Source organism: Asterias amurensis, chromosome 9 (assembly GCF_032118995.1).
Source record: "Asterias amurensis chromosome 9, ASM3211899v1".
NCBI classification, from domain to species: Eukaryota; Metazoa; Echinodermata; class Asteroidea; order Forcipulatida; family Asteriidae; genus Asterias; species Asterias amurensis.
The window spans coordinates 3,240,572-3,262,945 of NC_092656.1; the positions used below are offsets into that span (position 1 = coordinate 3,240,572).

General features: G+C 39.9%; 2 protein-coding genes across 4 annotated transcripts; one reads left to right on the forward strand and one right to left on the reverse strand.

Moving 5' to 3' along the window:
• Window positions 1–144: 144 nt before the first annotated feature.
• Window positions 145–10,288, reverse strand: LOC139941526 (uncharacterized). 2 transcript variants are annotated; one of them, XM_071938064.1, is made up of 10 exons: window positions 10,086–10,288; window positions 9,249–9,441; window positions 7,066–7,862; window positions 6,546–6,658; window positions 5,533–5,677; window positions 4,078–4,668; window positions 3,852–3,963; window positions 3,154–3,398; window positions 2,622–2,731; window positions 145–1,152 (listed from the first exon to the last, which is right to left on the reverse strand). In XM_071938064.1, the coding sequence occupies exons 2-10, from the start codon at window positions 9,364–9,366 to the stop codon at window positions 1,065–1,067; spliced, it is 2,319 nt and encodes a 772-aa protein (XP_071794165.1). In that variant the 5' UTR covers window positions 9,367–9,441; window positions 10,086–10,288; the 3' UTR covers window positions 145–1,064. The 2 variants fall into 2 exon arrangements, with proteins under 2 accessions (XP_071794165.1, XP_071794166.1); XM_071938065.1 differs by lacking the exon at window positions 10,086–10,288 and adding an exon at window positions 9,878–9,949.
• Window positions 10,289–10,578: 290 nt separating this feature from the next.
• Window positions 10,579–22,085, forward strand: LOC139942137 (2-Hydroxyacid oxidase 1-like). Of its 2 annotated transcripts, none has more exons than XM_071938861.1 (8): window positions 10,579–10,718; window positions 10,863–11,014; window positions 14,692–14,944; window positions 15,764–15,921; window positions 17,201–17,292; window positions 18,240–18,401; window positions 18,961–19,030; window positions 20,293–22,085. In XM_071938861.1, the coding sequence occupies exons 1-8, from the start codon at window positions 10,594–10,596 to the stop codon at window positions 20,355–20,357; spliced, it is 1,077 nt and encodes a 358-aa protein (XP_071794962.1). In that variant the 5' UTR covers window positions 10,579–10,593; the 3' UTR covers window positions 20,358–22,085. The 2 variants fall into 2 exon arrangements, with proteins under 2 accessions (XP_071794962.1, XP_071794961.1); XM_071938860.1 differs by lacking the exons at window positions 10,579–10,718; window positions 10,863–11,014 and adding exons at window positions 12,257–12,433; window positions 12,578–12,729.
• Window positions 22,086–22,374: the final 289 nt, after the last annotated feature.

Consider the following 22,374-nt stretch of genomic DNA (forward strand, 5'->3'; position numbering starts at 1 on the left):
ACAAATGCTGGACTTACCCCTTGTGATTTTTTCCATTTTGGAGCCACATTTGAGACAAATGCTGGACTTACCCCTTGAGATTTTTTCCATTTTGGACCCAAATTTGATACAAATGCTGGACTTACACCCTTGTGATTTTTTCAATTTTGGACCCAAATTATGTAAAAATGCTGGACTTGCCCCTTGTGATTTTTTAAATTTTGGACCCAAATTTGAGACAAATGCTGGACTTCCCCCTTGTGATTTTTCCATTTTGGACCCAAATTTAATAAAAATGCTGGACTTAACCCCTTGTGATTTTTTCAATTTTGGACCCAAATTTGGTAAAAATGCTGGACTTACCCCTTGTGATTTCTTTTTATTTGAACTCAAATTTGAGACAAATGCTGGACTTACCCCTTGTGATTTTTTCCATTTTGGACCCAAATTTAATAAAATGCTGGACTTACCCCTTGAGATTTTTTCCATTTTTGACCCAAATTTGAGACCAATGCTGGACTTGCCCCTTGTGATTTTGTTTCCATTTTGGCCCAAGTTTGATAAAAATGCTGGACTTTACCTGTGTGAATTTTTTCCACTGTGGACCCAAATTTAATAAAAATGCTGGACTAACCCCCTGTGGTTTTTCCATTTTGGACCCAAATTTTTGATTTTACCAAAAACATTATGGACCCTTCAAATTGTTTTAAATTGTTATCTTAACTTGATAAAAATGCTAGTGGGTTTATTTTTTCATTTGGGGCACAAAGCCCCAAAATGAAAAAAAAATGATCGACTAACTCCTTGTAATTTTTTCAATATTTTATCTAAATTTGATAAAAATGCGGAACTTCTGATTTTTTTAATTATTGACCTAATTGGATACAAATTTTGGTCTATTATCATTGTTTTTTTAGCTATCAATATTTCCCACATTGTTGCTTTTGATAACAGAAACTACAGGATGGAAAGTAACACTCTTTACCCGCAAAATACTATGAAACTACTCTTTTAGTAAACAGTTACTAATAAAGCTCGTACTGGACAAAGGGCCTGAGTTGAGTTTACACCAGGATTTTGTCCCCTTATTTCACGGCTTTCTTGTCGTTTTGTATGTTCTGCTGTTTCCTTGAGACTGTCTTGGAGATGTTACTGTACTTCTGTTTATCCGTTCTGAAACAATAACAATAACAACAAGATTTGACCACTGGTATCCACCTCAAAATATATATTCCAAATATGTGTTCCTTAAAGGCAGTGGACACTATTGGTAATAGTCTTCACAGTTGGTGTATCTAATAATATGCATAAAATAACTAACCTGTGAAAATTTGAGCTCAATCGGACATCGAAGTTGCGAGATAATAACGAAAGAAAAAAACACCCTTGCCACACAAAGTTGTGTGCGTTTAGATGGTTGATTTCGAGACCTCAAGTTCTAAATCTGAGGTCTCGAAATCAAATTTGTATAAAATTACTTCTTTCTCAAAAACTATGGCACTTCAGAGAGAGCCGTTTCTCACAATGTTTTATACCATCAACCTCTCTCCATTACTCGTCACCAAGAAAGGTTTTATGTTAATAATTATTTATTGATTAATTACCAATAGTGTCCACTGCCTTGAATAGATAGAAGCAGAATTTAGCAGGATTTGAAACTTTGTATGGTGGAGCTATAGTCGAGTAAGATCTAAGGTAACACCAAGTACCTGAGTATAATTTAATAACAAACATTTCTCTGCAACAATCGTCCCATAAGAGATTCACACATTAGCCAAATTTCATAAAGCACAACAAAATATTGCTTAACAGAAACGGGCTACCAGCCAAAATTACAATTAAGTTTACATTGTTGTGACTGGTGTCCCACGCAATTTTTCCCAAGTAAACTAGTTGATCAAGCAGAACTTTCTGCTTAACAGCTTTTTGAAACTGGGTCACCATCTTCACACAAAAAAGTAACCACAAGTGGAATTCATTTCAGTTGCCACCTACTCCTTGGGCTAAAACAGGGTTACCCCTTTCACAGTTCTCAAGTTCACAGATGAGACATCCTTAGCTCCACAGCAGGTTTCACCACGCATCATCTAGTTCAACTTCCCGCCTGTATTTCCCGCCTTCGTACATCACCAAGCTAATCCGTCTCCACAGTACTTAAGCAGCATGCAGCATCAGAGTCCAGCATTCTCCAGAAGATGATCAGAGCATACTGATCGAAACGTCGTGTTAAACCAAAGGTTCTTTTCAGAACCACCCCAACTTATTTAGAGATAATCATTACATGGTGTTACCGCAAACTCTTCTACATCTTATTTGCACCATGCAAAGTTTCAAATACTACTTATCCTTAGTTTCATTACCAGAAATTTATAATAAAAATAATAAAGGCAAGATAACATGTGGCCCGCTGGGGCCCAATGTCACGGCTCTGCTTACTGCCGAATTCTGCACTTGTGATCATGATTCCCCACTTACGTGCAAGCGCCTAATTTCTGCGCTAGTCTTGTAAGCATAGAATAGTAACGTGGATTTCGGAGCTAACCTGTGAAACACGCTTGCCAGAAGCACAGAATTCCCTGCTTCCATAAGCGCCGATTCTGTTTACGGTAAGCAGAGCCATAAAATTGGGCCCTGGTACTTACTTGCTCATCTTGGTCTTATTTCGACATCCCAAACCTCCCTCCCAGTGAGTTGTCCTTCCTCTGGTGGTAAGGGAGTTACACGAGACGCAGGGTTTATCCGGTGAGAATTGCTGTTGGAGAAACAAAATCACATTCACAATTAAACAAAACTTACCCAGTCAGTTTCCCTTGTTATCACACCCCTATGGATGTATCAAAATGCTTAGTATTTTTTCCTGCAAGTTATGCAGATCTACATCTTTGAAGTATGAGACCTATTCCTTTATAGCACCATGTAATGGTTTATAAGGTCAGTGGCGCAATGCTGTCGATCAAACCAGGAACACTGGGGCGAACCCCTTCTCTTTTTGATAAGCGCACTGGGTTCTTTTACGTGCATTACAAATCACACAGGACCTACAAGTTTTTGTTCCAGTCGAAGGATGAAACAATAACGATTAAGTGTCTGCTTCAGGACACGACCAGGACTCGAACCCACACTCTGCTGATCAGAAACACTTAAGGGCGCTTAAGTCCCACTGCAGACTCTCACCTGCTCTTTGCAGCAGAAGCCACAGATCATACGAGTAGCGTACTTCATCTCATGGTCCGTCTCCAACGCATCGTGGCACTCATCACAAGGGTAGCACTTGCCGCAGCAGGGAAAGCGCAGCCAGCGGAAGCTCTTCTTGTAGTGTTTGCAGGTGCCATTCTGCGGGAGTGGATGACCTTCATGGATATCTGGATGGACTTGTTTTCTTATGGACTTCACTGGGATGACGTGGGCTTTGTCTGCGGCTGTAGTATAAGCATGGGATAAAGATGACTTGTTAAGGGTTGAGCAAATAAATTTTCATTGATTCGCCAACCATACATGGGTTGCATTTTGGCGATTGTAGCCAATAACTGTTTCGGTCATCTGAAGGTGATTAACCAACGACCAATTTCACCAAAACTGTTATTGGTTATGACTGCCTAAACAAACCCTGGTAGATGATCATGGTGGAAAACTTCCCTTGAAAGAGTTTTGCCTGATCTCACAAGAGGAAAACTCCATGTTTAAAAGACGTGCATGTTTTTTTAAAAATATTTGCTTATGTCTCTAGCGATCAATTGATGAAGTTAAAATTTTCATTAATATTTTCATGAATATTTCATGAATATTTTGGGTCACATAAAATGTGTTGCTCCTCCCGTGAATGTCTATTGTATCTAGAATAACTGGACCTACTTGAAACTAATTTTACTTACGAAGACAGTCTGATGCTTGCAGACGCTGGAATTTTGCTGTTTCCATTTGAACCGTCATCTTGGCATGGCATTTCTCACACCAGTGGGCCTTGATCTGTCCAAACTGTAACCCCTGTTAATGGCAAGTATGATTGAGAATAAGGCCGGGCAGCAGGAAGGTGGTCAACTAAAGAGTAAATGAGAACAAATTCTGATTTAAATGTTTCTTTCTACAAACTTTACATACCTCAATTTTTGCTTCTTCTGAGCAATTAAGACATCCAATGGCGAAGATGCATTCGGTCGATAAGAGATCAAAGGTCGTGCATCCTTCGAGGTCCAGAAACCCCAAGGTCGATGAGAAATGATGCACCAGGCTTGGCCTGAAGGTCACCAGTTGCTGATGATGGCATTTCCCGCAGCGAGCCGAGTTCAGTCGCCTCGGGGGCGTGATGACGTCACAATTGCTCTTACACCGTGTGCACTGAATGGTAACACCAATTTTCTGCGCCACCAGGGTCGATAAACTCTCCGACAGCTGGAGTCCGCTCAGTTTTATCTCCGTTCCTTTGCGTTGAACATTAGAAATGTCATCATGCTTTGTGGTTTTCTCTTCAGAGGGTGTGACACCTAATACTGCATCGGTAGACTGGTCATCATCTACTGCACCCTGGTCCAATAGTGTAGATCTTTGAAGTGCAATGGTTACTCCCTCTGGGCCAAGAACAGAATCGTCGTAACGTGGGGTACTGGCGTTGTCCTCACTCTGTTGTGGCGGCTGTTTTGAGTAGGCCACAAACTCAAAACCAGCTACCTTGGCATCCACTACTTTCTTGAACTGTGAATTCAAACATATGTACAACAATTTGCAGTTATCCGTTCAGCAGAAATGCTCATCCAGTGAGAAAATGTTGTCAAAGAAAAGCAGTTCGGAACTAGAAACAAAGATTGCACGATACAATTGAAATTTTTTTTTATATAACACACAGATCCTTGTGAAACGATTTGGACTGCACAGCACATGTCATCCACTATTTTGCTATGTATTGGAGTCCAATATGGATAACTATTGGACACTTGCTGCGTCATTTCCGAAAAATCGATTCTCGGTTGTTAGTTTAAATGAGACAAGGTTGTGTCTGGCGGAAAAGTTTGGAGTCCACATGGAGTCAGCCACATTGTTCAGAAGGGGCTTTTTGAATTTTCAGAGTGTGAGATGGACGAGTTTCCATGTTGATCGTGTGCTTCTATAAGTAAGGCCGTGTCCGAAACGGCGACTTCGGCTACAGCTACGGCTAGATCGTGCGCGTCTGCCTATTCTTCAACACTGGTAAATGCGCTGATCTAGACGTAGCTGTAGCCGAAGTCGTCGTTTCGGACACGGCCTAAGAGTTATGCACAGTGAGTACATGCATACTCCAGGGATGTGATATGCGGTTGACCCCCCAAAAAAGAAACATTTATCTTTGGTTTTTAAAAGCCCTACTCTGCAATGCAGGATGTTCCATATTGATTTTATCTTAATTTTTAAACAAGTTTGATCCAAGTTTTAAAAAAAATTTAAAAAATAATAATAATACTTTTTTTATTTTTTTTTTGGGGGGGGGGTTGGTGTTTAAAATAAAAAAGATTTCTGCTTCAATTGTTTGACCTCAGAGATAGCAACCAAGTCAGGGAGTATATTCTTGAGACCTGTGTGTACCTTCTTTGCCGCATCAGTGAACATCCTCTCCAGACCTCTGTCCAACCATCTTAAGAATGGGCGGAACATCAACTCCACTTTCCCTGAGATTTGATTGGTTCCGTGTCTTGCTAGAATCCACTCGCTAATGCTTTCACCCATGTGCCTGTTGAGATAGAAGTTAATAGATGGAAATTTGCATTGGGGATAAAGAATATTAATTCTGGTTTTATACACTGATGTGTGTTAGCACTGTATACTCAGTACTTTCCCGAAATATGTAAAAAAATATATATTACTCGGGTGGGATCAGACAGTCTCGGTGGTCTAGTTGGTAAGACACTGCTCTAAACTGAATTTGCAAGAAAAAAAAAATCCAACAACATTTATAATTCAATTTGGTTTGTGTTTTTTTTCCATCTCAGCTGTTTAATAAGTTTCCATCATGAAACGGGCAGACTCTTTTTGTTCTGGCGTTTTTTTAGCCAAGCGGTTTAGTTGCAATGTACTGAGGTTCTGGTTGTGGGTGTAGGTTCAAATCAGAAATGCTTCTTAGACTGTGTATTACCAATTATGGATAATTATTTATACTTGGACATAACTGCCTGAGATATTAGCCAACAGCGTGTACTGTTCGCGACAACTTCGAGGCATTTTTTTTATGGTTGCATTGTTGAAAGTTTGATTCAAAAAGAAGAAGGAATCTTGGTAAAACCAAATCTAATTTAACTCAATGCTGTTTTTAAACTTTTCAACACAAACAATGATAATAAAGTTCAGTAATTTTCACTGAAATTATTGGTCAGCACAGCTTCAACCAAGCCGTGCATCAAAATTTTGCCCTTGATTTCAGCCAAACTGGCCGTGCTAACACGGCCTGCACGGCTCGCTATCTAACACAGTGTTTGCAGATATCTCAATGCGCTATTTTTCATAAAATAGTTTTATTGAACACATTTACATTAGGTTTAAAGCACTAAAACAGTTCCACAACCAAATGTAAACCCTGTCTTTAGGAAACGTTTTTGACTTACTCTAGAACTGTGTTAGGAAGTACTTGATCTTCAGGCATAGTGACTGTAAACGGATCAACAGGATACGAGGCTGGGAACGTCACCTCTAACTCAAAGTCTCGAACATCAAAAGGCTGCAAGAATAAAGGAATAAAAGAAGAGCAAAATTGGAGATGGAGAGTGGTGTTTAAATTTTAGAATCGAGATAAAGGCTGAAAAAATAGAATTAGCTGTTGCAAACTGCTTGCCAACCAAAACGACATAAAAAATATGGTATAAATGCAAAATGTTTCGACCCTTCAAAATCTTTCGCAACGGCTAAATTACATTTTCGTATGTATTTCAAACATTGCTCAAAAAAATTACTCATGTGCTACCAAAGTGATCCTGTAACATGCACTGTGGTTGGTTGCCTCAAAATTGCCCGTAAAAGTTGCCTCGTGTGGCAAGGCCCCTTCAAGTCATCATTTCTTCTAAAAAGAGACCATGCGTCAGAATACACCCAAAATTTGTTTAAACTTTTAAATTTTTAGTTCCTTACCCAGTCAGGGTCTGAAGGGTTGATGGTAACTCTGTAAACACGCTCTCCTTCATTCTCAATCACTGTCAAACACTCTTCAGTGAATCTTTTCATCAACTGCGTAATCTCTGTCTCTCTCAACTTCTGTAAATCCTCAACGCTAGCATCTGCGATCTTCATGGTCATCGGCGCAGTCGGAGGGACGTTGGGCTTTCTTTCTGCGGCCCTCACTTTTTCTGACTTCGTCGCCTTGGCATGGGCAGCCTGATCATGATAATCCTCTGGATGACCGAATTTACACCGTTCTCCGGCGTTGCAGTGACCAGCCTTGAAGAAGCGGCAGATCTTTTGAGGTTTCTCTTTCTTCATCTTCGCATCCCCGGACTTTAGATCGGACGACTCTTCTCTCGGGGCACCTCCGGTAGTTTCATCTTTTTTGGAGGAAACATCCGTCTTATTGATGGCTTTTTTCTTTTCGTGGAGGAACTTGCACCTCTGGCCGGAACGGCACGATCCTTTCAAGTAAAACCGACAGGCTTTCTTCTCTGCCTCTGCTGCTGATGATACAGGCTTTCCCAGAGAGGTGGCATCAGGCTTTCCCTGGGGGGTTGTTTCAGGCTGACCCACATCCTCACTCCCTTCAGACGAGATCGCTCCTCTAGAAACATCTTTTGGTGAACCTTCTTGAAGCTCATGTGCAAATTTGCATCCCTCTCCAAAACGACACGTGCCGCTTTTCTTAAAGAAACGACACTTGGGTGTTTTCTTGCTGCTTGTTGCAGTCGGTTCTAAAACTTCATTAGTTTCACCTTCCACACCTAAAACAAAAATAAAAACATAAATAATGAGTTTATACAAATTGTTTCAATGCCAAGTAGTACAAAATGTTCATAGTGCTTTATCAAAATGGAGGTTCCCTGTTTTTAAAAGTAAACTCATTCTGATTTGCTAGATTTCAACAAAATATGTACACAAATTCTCCATCTTTTCCTGATACAAATTCAGTTAATGTTTAGAGCAGAAACTTAATCAGAAGCTGACTGTACTATATTTTTGTATTGAAGCTAATAAATTAATGATTTTAAACTTTTAAAACATAAAGATAGTTGACGGTATCAGAGGCACAGTGAAATATGGGTAAAAAAAAAGTCAACATGACGAGACTTCAAGTTTTTAAACTCACTAAAGCCAGGTTCATACTTCCTGCAAATGCAATACAATGTTAAAGGAACACGTTGCCTTGGATCGGACAAGTTGGTCAAAACAAAAGCGTTTGTAACCGTTTTTTATATAATGCATATGTTTGGAAAGACGTTTTAAAAGTAGAATACAATGATCCACACAAGTTTGCCTCGAAATTGCATGGTTTTCCTTCTACTGTGCGAACCAACACGGTCGGCCATTTATGGGAGTCAAAATTTTGACCCCCATAAATGGCCGACGTGTTAGTCGACGAGGTAAAAGGAAAACCACGCAATTTTGAGGCATGTTTGTGTGGATCATTGTATTCTACTTTTACAACATCTTTCTACCCATATGCATTTTATGAAAAACGGTTACAAACGCTTTTCAAAAACCAACTCGACCGATCCAAGGCAACGTGTTCCTGTAACGTCACAAATTTGCAACGAATAATTCACAGCAGTTCAACCCTGCTCAACTCAATTGCGAATACGTTGCTGCGAAAGGTACGGAGAAAGATCAATTCAGAACAGAACCTCAGAGGGCAGTTGGGGATCAGGCGGGAAATAATGTTGTGAACGACCCCAGAGGCTAAGGGATAGTAAAGGCTTACTATGTGCCATGTCCTGATCAAGACCCAGCAGGAAATGTAGATAAAACAAACCACGTTGACTCTTCAAATATACTCCTAATAACAATGAGGATCGTTCCGCTGTCATCTCCCCTAAGAGTACCTCTGATATACGAGTCAGTGTGGTCAAGTGGTTATACGGCAGGACTTGCAGTCACAAGGTTTGGGGTTCGAATCCCCCAACTGACCGCTGATTTCACAATGACTAGAATAAATATTGTCGTCTAGTTACTGAATCACAATTTCTTGATTTGTGCAGTAGATAGACGTTAAACCAATGTTTGTATATGAGAGAGATTGGCTGTTGCCAGCTTGGTGTTTATATCCCTTTGTGGGAGTTTGCCAAGTTCCCTTGACGGGGAAGATCATTCAAACAAACACACAAACAAACCTTGGGCTTCAGGCTCTGTAGTCGGTGGTTCTTGTTTATCTTGGGAGACTGATGAAGTTGAGTCTTCCTGTAGTGCCGAAGAACAAACCTCTTCTCTTTGTGTTTCTGTCGATGACATTTCCTCAAATTGCAGCTCAGTTAATAGCTCGCGCAATGGGTTCCCTGCCAACTTGAGTTTTGTTGTAACAATAATCTATTTGAGAGAATTTATAAGGTAACGTTTTAGAGCATATATTAGCATTTTACACGCATGATATATTTGGCCTTTGAAAAGTAGGATACTTTGAGATGCGCTCAAGCTACATGGGTCGTATGTCGGCAATCTCATTACGGAAAAACTAGTCAAAACAGGACAACAAGGGCATATTTTTAATGATTATAAAATATAATGTAGATTTAAGTGCCAAAATATGACTACTTTTCTTTTACATTGGCGCCTGCTGCGTTTCTTATATAAATTTATCACCAGGGGTTAAAAACGTTAAAACAAGCATGAGACTAATTAATAAAGTTTGCTGATGTACATTGTGAGAAAAAGAACTAAACAATTACAATGTTGTTTGCATATAGGTTTGTTTCACGGAGAGCTAGTTGTGCACACGGGTTCTCTAGTCAAATAACTTCTGCACCTCAAACCCTTTGACAAATCATCACTGTGTTCCGTGTGTAAAAAGTGTTTCTACCCATTCTCTACGAAGATGCATGACCCATGACTGAGTGACAACAACACTACCGTAGTTTATATAACCATAAATTGTAAAACAAGGCAAAGAAAGAAGTGTGTGTTTCTTTCTTCCCTGTCACGCCTGGCGCCTGTGCTGTGCACAAATGACTCACCGCCGACTGCTGGCTGGTTGCGGGTTGTTGAGCTAATTCCCACAAAACAGATGAGATTCACTCTCAAGTACTGAATAGCAGACGACCAAACTTGTCCCCCTTTTTGATGGAATTCTCTAAACTGTTCTTGCTAACCTATGGTGCAATTCCAGTATTTATTTACACAGTTGCAGCTTGTGATGAAATTGCAGTAAAGCCAAAGCTTAAAGTTCGAAGTCTGAGAAAGAAATAGTCTTCATTGGCGTCGTTCGTTTTATGTGTCATGCTGTTAGCATATGCACGTAAATCGTTACGTTGCTAGTATGACGTAATAACGTCTTGTAGTAAGACTAATACTATAGTCTTCATTGGATAATGGAGATCATAGTCGCCGGTAGAGGGCCCTATTTTATTCGATCCACCTAACTAAACGATGGCGTCCGGTGGCGCCCTTCCATGGGATTGATTTAGCAGACGACGCGCCCATCCCCAAAACAGAAAAATTTGTCCCAAGTTGATTCACATCAAAATGATAAGTTTGGATGACTTTGAGAAGTATGCGAGAGACAACCTTCCTAAAAAAGTCTTTAATTACGTCAGCAATGGCGCAGCTGATCAACAGACCCTCCATGATAATAGGAATGCATTCAAGAGGTAAGGTGTAATCGTGAAAGTAAACCTCAAATATTTTTTTAAAGTGTGCAGTGCCAGGAATATATAATGGCTAATGATTACGAGTTTGAAAGGGAGCCATCAAGGTGAATTACTGATGTGAGTGTTTCATTTCATTTTCAATAGACTTCGCATCCGCCCAAGGGTTCTGAGAGATGTTTCCAAGAGAGACTTATCAGCGACTATTCTTGGCCAGCATGTACCATTCCCTATTGGTATTTGCCCAACAGCCATTCAGAAACTTAGCGGAAGTGACGGGGAGACGGCCACAGCTAGAGGTACGCACAGAGCATACATATTATGCATCAATAAGCTTTAGTGAATCAGTGTATTGTATGTGTCAAGGGCTGAAGGCTCAATGTATTTTTCCCCCAGTAACAAAAAGGCGCAGAGTCCTAGTGTTATGGTTGGTTAAACAATATCGTATACTCGTACTATTCTTGCATGGTGGGCATAATATCGTAGGAGGTCCTGTTTTCGAGGTGTCCCTAAAATCGTGGTAAATCTTTTACCTCTCTGTGCGCGATGTAAACAGTCCCTAAATAAAAATTGTGTGGTTTTATTTGCCAAGCAAAGAGTCTCCTCTCCCTTGACCAAAACTTAGAAACACGTAAGGCTCCACTGGTTATTTGCACTTGTAAATGCAAAAAGTTTGGTGTTTTAGGCATTTCTACAAGGTACAAAAATATGTCATAATGTTGAGGCCATATAAAAATATTTGCCCACCGAAAAAGTTTCATCAAACACTATTTCAATTCACAGTTCATGATGATCAAATCATGTGACTAAATATTTTGCTGAGCATTCTGGAAGAAAATACAGAGGCTTAAAGAAGCCATGTGCCTTATATCATTTTCTAATATTTTTGCAGATTTTTATTTTTTAACCCTCATATCAATATTATTAATATTAAAATTTAAACATCAGCTTGTTGATATGACTGAGTGACAACAACACTACCGTAGTTTATATAACCATAAATTGTAAAACAAGGCAAAGAAAGAAGTGTGTGTTTCTTTCTTCCCTGTCACGCCTGGCGCCTGTGCTGTGCACAAATGACTCACCGCCGACTGCTGGCTGGTTGCGGGTTGTTGAGCTAATTCCCACAAAACAGATGAGATTCACTCTCAAGTACTGAATAGCAGACGACCAAACTTGTCCCCCTTTTTGATGGAATTCTCTAAACTGTTCTTGCTAGCCTATGGTGCAATTCCAGTATTTATTTACACAGTTGCAGCTTGTGATGAAATTGCAGTAAAGCCAAAGCTTAAAGTTCGAAGTCTGAGAAAGAAATAGTCTTTATTGGCGTTGTTCGTTTTATGTGTCACGCTGTTAGCATATGCACGTAAATCGTTACGTTGCTAGTATGACGAAACAACGTCTTGTAGTAAGACTAATACTATAGTCTTCATTGGATAATGGAGATCATAGTCGCCGGTAGAGGGCCCTATTTTATTCGATCCACCTAACTAAACGATGGCGTCCGGTGGCGCCCTTCCATGGGATTGATTTAGCAGACGACGCGCCCATCCCCACAACAGAAAAATTTGTCCCAAGTTGATTCACATCAAAATGATAAGTTTGGATGACTTTGAGAAGTATGCGAGAGACAACCTTCCTAAAAAAGTCTTTAATTACGTCAGCAATGGCGCAGCTGATCAACAGACCCTCCATGATAATAGGAATGCATTCAAGAGGTAAGGTGTAATCGTGAAAGTAAACCTCAAATATTTTTTTAAAGTGTGCAGTGCCAGGAATATATAATGGCTAATGATTACGAGTTTGAAAGAGAGCCATCAAGGTGAATTACTGATGTGAGTGTTTCATTTCATTTTCAATAGACTTCGCATCCGCCCAAGGGTTCTGAGAGATGTTTCCAAGAGAGACTTATCAGCGACTATTATTGGCCAGCATGTACCATTCCCTATTGGTATTTGCCCAACAGCCATTCAGAAACTTAGCGGAAGTGACGGGGAGACGGCCACAGCTAGAGGTACGCACAGAGCATACATATTATGCATCAATAAGCTTTAGTGAATCAGTGTATTGTATGTGTCAAGGGCTGAAGGCTCAATGCATTTTTCCCCCAGTAACAAAAAGGCGCAGAGTCCTAGTGTTATGGTTGGTTAAACAATATCGTATACTCGTACTATTCTTGCATGGTGGGCATAATATCGTAGGAGGTCCTGTTTTCGAGGTTTCCCTAAAATCGTGGCAAATCTTTTACCTCTCTGTGCGCGATGTAAACAGTCCCTATATAAAAATTGTGTGGTTTTATTTGCCAAGCAAAGAGTCTCCTCTCCCTTGACCAAAACTTAGAAACACGTAAGGCTCCACTGGTTATTTGCACTTGTAAATGCAAAAAGTTTGGTGTTTTAGGCATTTCTACAAGGTACAAAAATATGTCATAATGTTGAGGCCATATAAAAATATTTGCCCACCGAAAAAGTTTCATCAAACACTATTTCAATTCACAGTTCATGATGATCAAATCATGTGACTAAATATTTTGCTGAGCATTCTGGAAGAAAATACAGAGGCTTAAAGAAGCCATGTGCCTTATATCATTTTCTAATATTTTTGCAGATTTTTATTTTTTAACCCTCATACCAATATTATTAATATTAAAATTTAAACATCAGCTTGTTGATTCAATTATTACTGTTTATTTATACGCTTCATTATAAATATTAAGAAATAAAAAAGATAAAAAAAGATAAAAATCAGATTTAAAAGCCAGTAATTATTCACACTTTTTATTATTTATTTTTTTTTTATTTTCGCAAGTTACCATGGTAATTTTAAAAAATTTATAAAAAAAATATTTTGAATAAAATGAAGACAACTGCTGGCTATACAGTCATACACAGAGTCTCAACGAACACTTGTAGTCACTGCAGATGTTTCTCCCATGTATATGGCTTCACCTGGAAACCATACTTTCTCGTTTGCCGTGAAAACAGGAAAAACTCAAAACAAATGGGGCCAGTTGAAGTCATCGAAGATTGGTGAGTGGTGTGAACATTTCAATGTCCAACAAGTTTTAATATATGTTTGCATACTTCATATAAACAAATGAACATAATTAGGGCATCGGTTGATATATGGCATCATTATTTTTTTTTCCCAATTCAAAGGAAAAGGCATAATACCGTGAAAACTGGTAAGAGGAGGATAAAGGTTTGCGGTAACACCATGCATGGCTACCTCCATCAGGGTTGTAGCTAGACAAATTTTAGTGGTGGGCAAAAAATTAAATTTTGTTGGAAGTCTACCGAGGGCAACGGGATCAACAAAATTATTAATGTTTAATTATGGGGCCATTACTGCTGAAGTGGGGCCAGATTCCCAAACTGTTCATGTTATGGGGCCATGCAATAAGTTGAATGGCCTTTGGATTGTGTTCTTTCCCTGTGACATTGATACTCGTTATCATTAGCTGTGTGTCAGATCAATGCAAAGTGGAAAATATTTGAAATCTATGCTGGGTGGCATAATGTATTTTTGTTCAGAGTGCTTGGCAAAAATTGTGAGTGCTGGGCAGGCCCGCCCAGCACCGCCCACCGTGGCTATAACACTGACCTCCATGCACCATGTAATGATACTCTCTAAATGAGTTGGGGTGGTTCTGAACTTTCTGTTCGTTTTGACTATAACCAAAATTAACATTCTTATACCCCTGATGCAAATTTAACATCTCTTATCGTTGCGGTACCCGCTGCCAAAACATAGGATTCGAACTGCCTCTAGCTGCCGGGCAACCTCAGTAGTCTAGTTGGTAAGACACTCCTCTAGAATTGCAAGGGTCGTGGGTTCGAATCCCACCCGAGTAACATGCCTGTGATATTTTTTTCACAGGACTCGGGAAAGTACTGAGTATACAGTGCTAACACACATCGGTGTATGGGTAAAATAGTATAGTTGAATTGACATAATCTTGTTTTCACTGTTAAAGCTGCTTCATCTATGGGTACCATAATGATCTTGAGCACCTATGCCACCTGTAGCATTGAGGAAGTTGCACATGCAGCACCCACTGGCCATCTTTGGTTACAGATGTACCTCTTCACAGATCGGAAGTTAACAGCAGATCTAATACACAGGGCAGAGAGGGCTGGTTATAAAGCCATTGTAGTTACAATTGACTCTCCAATCGCTGGCAACAGGTTAAACGATGAGCGATATGGCGGGTTTAACCCTGCTGTAAGGTATTGGTGTTTTTTTTTGGTTTTTTCATGTGTATAAGTAGGATTTGAAACTTTGCATGGTGGAAATAAGATATAGAAGAGTTTGCGTTAACACCATGTAAAAACAATCTCTAAATGAGTTGGGGTGGTTCTGAAAAGAACCGTTGGGTAAACTTGACGTTTCGATCAGATATGCTCTGATGCTCCATAGCAGGAGACGATCAGAGCATACTGATCGAAACGTTGAGAAACCCAACGGTTCTTTTCAGAACCGCCCCAACTCATTTAGAGATAGTCATTACTTGGTGTTACTGCAAACGCTTCTATTTCATTCGTATATAAATGTGGCCTCGTACCGAGAGCGCTCAGGTCCGTCAGGCATGAAGCTAATCCTCTTTTTTTCAATTGTTTTGTGCAAGTCGCCTGGAGTGACACACAATGCCTGAAGGCCACTTTAGGATGTGGGCTACACATTTTTTTTCCCATGGGCCGTTGTCACATACTCCTTGGGTTGAAACAGGGTACCCCTTTACAGTTCCATAATACGGATTTAGGGTTGGGTATCATCCATCAGAACTTAGCCTGGCTAGAGCAGAAAGCATTACCTCATCCCCAATAAAATTATTGGCAAATGTCTTCTGTCTGTGGTTTTCTAGTTTACTGCTCTTTAGGCATTTTTGTTTAATTTTGTTTGATGCTTTTTCTGTGTGTTGTTGTATTTGAATGTTCTTTGTTGCTTATGGAAAACAAATTATTGGCAAGAGAAAATAATATAAATATTCTTTTTATCATGACAAAAAATATTAATATAACCTTCCAAAGACTTTTTTGACAATCCAGAATACCAAACGTAGAAGGAAGTTCCTACAGACCAGTTTCAGGTTCTGTTCAACCTGCATACGGCCCGGACGAGCTCTCAGAATCACTTACTTGGTCGGATATAAGATGGGTTAAAACTCTATCAAGTCTACCAGTCATAGTCAAAGGCATCTTATCAGGTATTTTATCAAAGCCAATAAAGGCAATACAGAGAATAAACAAAACAATTCTAATTGGATAATGATATTAAACTACTAAATAATGGGTGTTGTATTTATAGGATTTGAAGCATTACATGGCGAGGTATCAATATACTACTTGATTTGCTCTAACACCGACCCTGTGTGCATCATAGTTGCCAGGTAGATGGCCTTACACTTTCGTTTTGTACTACAGTACTACTGTTCCTATGTACAGAGAAAGACTCCTGTATAGGGCTACCAGGTAGAGTTTGTTATTAGAGCTACCAGGTAGAGTTTGTTATTAGAGAACTGTCTTTCTTTATTCTACTACCGCGGAGTGGATGTTCGGGAGATTTCTCAGTTCTGAGAAGAGCAGTCCTGCCTTTTTAACTACTAACCGTATAGGTATAGAACATTGGCTGGGACTACGTTATACTTTTTAGTTTAATGGCCGATTTAACTGTACTGCCGCGGGAGTCAGTTCTTGAATTGGTCTCAGAGTTTCGACTAGCTTGCTCTAGTCATCGTCAGAAAACTGTGTTGTAGGTCTCAAAACCGGTCTTCCCCTTTGTTTTAGTCTCGACATGTCTTGGTATCGGATGCATGGGTCTTGACTTCAACACTGTAAGAGAAATTCATTCCCATTGTCGGATTCTCTTAATGGTATACACAGCCGATAAAATAATAATTTCATTGATAACCTCCACAGTACGACAGTGTCCAGAGTCATATCACCTCAAATTATATTTCTAACCATACATTCAAACGGTTTCAAACGCTTTTTTATGGACTAACTCACCCGATCCGAGGGAACGTTTTTCTTTTAAAGACAGGGGACACTATTGGTAATTGTCAAATACAAGTCTTTTCCCTTAGTGTATCTCAACATAAAAACCAACCTGCGAAAAATTGAGCTCAATATTGGTCGTCGAAGATGCGAGAAAATAATGAAAGAAAAAAACACCCTTGTCTCACGAAGTTGTGTGCATTTATATGGTTGACTTCGAGACCTCAAATTCTAATTAATGTGAGGTCTCGAAATCAAATTCGTGGAAAATTATTCTTTCTCGACAACTATGGCACTTCAGAGGGAGCCGTTTCTCACAATGTTTGTCACCATCAATCTCTCCCCATTACTCGTAACCAAGTAAGGTTGTATGCTAACAATTCATTGTTATGATATCAGATTTAGTTTGTCATGCTTTTTCAACCTAATTCATTGAGTTTTGTCGGAGGAAACTAGAGTTTACACTTTTATTGATCTTTTGTCCCTTAGGAGATGCAGCAAGAGAGGCGCTGGCTGCTGGAGTAGATGGGATATTGGTCTCCAATCATGGTGGACGGCAGTTGGACGGTGTTCCAGCAAGTGTACGTCAATGTTTAGAGGAATATTATATTTATTAAAGGCACACATGCCGTTGATTTCAACAAACTCTTTCTACGTTAGGATAATCTTAAAGACACTAGACACTATTGGTAATTGTCACTATGCATAAACAAAAAATTGAACTCAATTTGTCGTCGAAGTTGCAAGATAATAGAAGGAAAAAACACCCTTGACACACGAAGTGTGCTTTCAGATGCTTGATTTTTGGACCTCAAAATCTAACTCCGAGGTTTCGAAATACAATTTTGTGGACAATTACTGCCTTCTCAAAAAACACAACACTTCAGTAGGAGCAATTTTTCACAATGTTTTATACTATCAACAGCTCTTCACTGCTCGTTCCATTGGTGTCCATTGTGTCTTTCCTTCGATATAACAACAACAAACCCCACCCATCAACAACACTTACATCTTTTAGATCAACTACAACTCATGAAGAAAAACTTTTTCTCTGGTGTCACAGTAAAACCTATTAGATTGTATCAACACTAAAGATGGATTGCACATGACGTCATTGACCACCATCTTTGATGAAACGTGCATGCGTGAAAAAGGCTAGCACGTTACGCGAGCAAAAACGTGAACGTTAACGTAAACAAAAACCTGGTCGGTTCTAGGTGACGTCACCACTTTGGGCTTATTTGTATGACGTCTGAACGTACGTATCTGAAGTGAGAAATGGTAATTTCACGAATGCTCAAAAGGCGAGATTTGTACAACAACATTTTTTGACATTCACGTTCACGTTTTTGTTCGCGTAACGTGCTTAACCTCCCTAATGGCTGAGAGTGAGAGTTGTGGGCAGCGCGCACAGGTAGTTAGTAGAGACGTGCACTTTTCATTTATCATAAAACATGGCGGTCGATAACGCTATGTGCGACCCATCTATGCAAAAGTGATTGACTATCATTATTTCTTCATCATATAGATTGATGCATTAGCAGAAGTCATTGCTGTAACTCAGGGCACTAATGTAGAGGTATACTTAGACGGTGGAGTCCGTCTTGGTACTGACGTCTTGAAGGCACTAGCTCTAGGAGCAAGAGCAGTGTTCATTGGACGACCTGTATGGTGGGGTCTAACCTACAAAGTACGTAATACAATGTCTGCATCACCACTTCTTATTATGTTACCTTCTTATAGTCAACTGCGTTTTATTAATAACCAAGTTTGTGTTTGCTTTCATGTTGTTTTGTATACATAAAAAATAAAAACAATGGGCCATATTTTTGACCGTGTGAGGGCGCTCTCAATCACTTCCGGGGTCATATTCATTCATACCCAAAACAGTTTTTAAAGATTGGAACACATTACCACCACAGACATCTAATCCATCACAGACAATAAGACTTTTAAAGGAGCAGTTATAATCCACCTCTAAAGCAAATTGAAACTACGGCGCAACAAAGGTGACAGAACGCCTATTAATTTGTGCAGGGCGAATCGCGTGTACCCCCGGAAGTGATAAAAATACTATTTACAGCGCCCTCGCGCGGTCAAAAAAAATTACTTAATTGTTGTTAGTCTTTCTGTGAGGAAGGAGTGAGTCAAGTTCAAATTCAAATTCAAATCCACTATCTTACAATTTATTACAGTTGAAGTAAGATGTATAGAGTTAAGATTACATTATGATTGTTTGTCTTTCTCAGGGTGAGGAAGGAGTGAGGAAAGTACTTGAGCTTCTTCGAGATGAATTGAGTCTGGCCATGGCCCTTTCAGGTACACAATAGTTCTTTGTCTGGAATGAAGACTATACAATTATGTTGTACGTCAGAAATTATCACATTGCATGGGCGTCAATCCAGGGGGGACAGAGGGACATGTGTCCCCCCCCCCACCTTTTGAAGGGTGGGGGCACAATATCACTTGTCCCCCCCCCCCCCCACCTTTTTGACCACCTTTATCATGAAACCCAAGTTCTGCATTGTGTAAGACGAAACCCTGTGTCCCTATTTGGGCATTAATCCTGTGAGCAAAAGATGACGCAATATCCCCCCTAAAAATTGGCCCTAGATTGCACCACAGAGCGTCTAAAATGCAAAATTTTCCCGGGCCCTTAATTGGGCCCGCACCCCGAGCCGTAAAGGTTTCTCACACGAATGCTCCATCGTTGTCAGATTGGCACCTCCCCTTGAAAGAGTGGAAGGGACCTGTCACATTGTAGAAGATTGATGTTAAGAAGAACCGATCTTAATAGATGAAAACTGGCATTGGGGTTAAAGAATGTTAATGTTTTGTTTTAACAACATACACCGATGTGTGTTAGTACTGTATACTAAGTACTTTCCCCGAGCTCTATATATGTGAACACAAAATTAATCACAGGCATAATATTACTCTGGTTGGACTCGAACCCACGACCTTTGCCATTCTACAGTGTCTTACCAAGATCACCGATCAGCCTAGCCCAGTAGATATAGGCAGTTCGAATCTTAATGCTTAGCAGTGGGTAAGAACTGATTTTGTTGACATTTTGGAATGGCTTCCATTCAGTTTTTATTGATAAATTTACAAACTGACTAATCAAAATAGTCTATAATTTTCACGAAACGCTGTGTTAAAGCCATTGAACACTTTCGGAACAGAAAAAAAATTAAAAGCTCATACAGATTTACAACTAACTTACAGGGTTTACAGAAGGTAATGGTGAAAGACATCTCTTGAAATATTATTCCATGAAATGCTTTACTCTTTGAGAAAACATTAAAACAATTATCAATTCTCGATATCGAGAATTACGGATTTATTTTTAGCACATGTCATGACACGGCGAAATGTGCGGAAATAGTGGTGGGGTTTCCCGTTATTTTCTCCCGACTCCGATGACCAATTTGAGCCTAAAATTTCACAGGTTTATTTTATTAAGTTGTGATACGCGAAGTGTGGGCCTTGGACAATACTGTTTACCGAAAGTGTCCAATGGCTTTAATTGTCTTTGACTAGTAATAATCTAGAGTATTTTTTTCATTTTGTTTTTCCAGGTTGTTCATCAGTAGGTGATCTTGGTCCGTCCATGCTGACTCGCGGCCCTTCCAGTAATCTGTAACCTAAACCCTTCAGACCATTATTCCTCTACAGTGTGTCTTTAAAAAAAACTACACTTTTGAAATGGCTGCCGAATAAAAAATAAATGATTCTGGGGAAAAGGTTTACGTATTGATAGCTTATGGACTCAACTTTTAGGTGACACCAAAAAGTCTGAAAATAATTCTTGCTTGGGTGGGCACTGCTCACTGAAGAATAGGTAGCCGACATCTTTGATTGAATTTTGTAAGTTCCTAAGGACATACCTCTCACAAATTGGAAGGCTAATTCCTGCGCAACCTAGTGTTCATACCCTTTAAAAAGGTGAGCAGTGCTCATCCACTCCTTTTCTGACTTTTGGTGACGTTTTTGACAAAAACGCGGCATGCACCTCGTGTGTAGTTTTCTACGTCGGCCGACCCGTTTGGTACTCCAGTGAGTGCGAGTTCAACCATTGCTACAGTCATAATGGTTTAGCTGAATCAATAATAAAGCATACATTTAGCATTTACGTATAATAGGAAAATGCCCGGAGGTGCGCGCCAATCGTGGGTAAGAATGGGCCGAGGGCATCATGCGACTTGACCCACACCTGGGACGTCATGCTATTGTTAAAATCGCTCCATTTTTTTGCACGAATGGAGCGATATTGTTAAATTTTTGAGTCAATTGTGTGTATATACCACGTAAGCTTTTTCGCTCCAGTGAGCACCACCCGTTCTTGTGCGTAAACATGGTACATGGACGAAGACCGACATTCAGGAAATACGCTCGTTCCTTCGACAGTGGCACCATAGACCAGGAGCGAAAGTGGCAGCAGAAAAAATTCTGTTTTTTCTGACGCAAAGTAAATTTTTTCGAGTGACAGAAAGTAACGATGATACGGATGATGTTGTAGCCGACTTGCTTAGTCTACACAAACCCCAAAAGGTGAACATAAAAGAAGTGACCTACCGCACCAGCCGGTAGTTTCAGATGTTTTGGATATAAATTTCATCAACAATTTCAGTAAAATTTCTGTTTATTTATATTATTTGAAGGGGCCCCTGTAAGGGGCAAACGACATTGCAATGATTTGGTAAAAGAGCAGGCCAATTTCATTATGACGTAATTTTAACGGAAATATTGCAATGTCGTTTGGGGAAAAACAATTCGTGGCACGAGGGGGGCGGGGGGGTGGACTGCCACTCGTTTCTCCATGGTAGCCAGTGTAGTTTAGCGAGATCCATGAGCTCTCCATCAGAACCGTGAGAACAAGTTTGGCAGCTCTGTTTATTGAAAAGGCCTGTTGTGGGGGTTTAATGCGTGCTTTGGTTACTCCAGATAAAAGGAAGTTACAATAGTGTATGCCTTAGTGGTTCCAGCATTTTGTTTGGCACCGTTTATAAAAACACAATACATTTTCTATACATATCATCGTTAGTAAGGGGTAGGGCAGACAAGTTAGTGTGCCGCCAAGTTTAGCAACCTTGGTTGAACATGCAGTCGATGGATCATGTGAAGTGTACTGGGGTGTTTCTTTCTTGTATGGAGGTGTCTGGTATGAATGAATGTCTGAAAAAGGGGCAAGAAAGGATTGATCATCGAAATGTAACACGTCTGGTAACCATTCAAAAGAATGATACTAAACACTTACTTGATTTAGAGTATGCACTGCAGCTTTTGATAGTGTACTGGGCATTTTGAGAAACATTTTCCTTCCAAGTAATGTGGTTAATTGTGTTAAAACGAAGGTGCCATGTTTTTTCTAAATAAAGGATAAAACAATACAATAAAAAAAGTTTGAGTTCAAAAATTTCGTTTTGTAATTTTTTTGTAGGCATTTTATACGACACAATGGGTGCGTTCGTTTAGCTTCCCTGGGTTGACCCGGCAGTGCTCACTCGGGTGAGCCCCGTCAAAGCTATTCGAACGTACCGGGGCACATCGGGGTCGACCCAGGGAAGCTAAATACCCAATGTAGTCCCCTGATAGACATTATTGGGTCTAGTAAAAATCGCCACCCGAAAAAAAAAGTCGCGGCAAAAAAAGATAACACG

Bases quoted from the DNA above. Each gene is read 5' to 3' on its own strand.
- LOC139941526 (XM_071938064.1), bottom strand. From the start codon at position 9,366: ATGTCATCGACAGAAACACAAAGAGAAGAGGTTTGTTCTTCGGCACTA. The intron at 6,659-7,065 runs GTAAGGAACTAA...TTATTCTTGCAG, and splicing joins ACCCTTCAGACCCTGACTGG to CCTTTTGATGTTCGAGACTT. The intron at 1,153-2,621 runs GTAAGTACCAGG...TTATTGTTTCAG, and splicing joins AATAAGACCAAGATGAGCAA to AACGGATAAACAGAAGTACA.
- LOC139942137 (XM_071938861.1), top strand. From the start codon at position 10,594: ATGATAAGTTTGGATGACTTTGAGAAGTATGCGAGAGACAACCTTCCT. The intron at 11,015-14,691 runs GTACGCACAGAG...TCACTGTTAAAG, and splicing joins GGAGACGGCCACAGCTAGAG to CTGCTTCATCTATGGGTACC. The intron at 18,402-18,960 runs GTACGTAATACA...TGTCTTTCTCAG, and splicing joins GGTGGGGTCTAACCTACAAA to GGTGAGGAAGGAGTGAGGAA.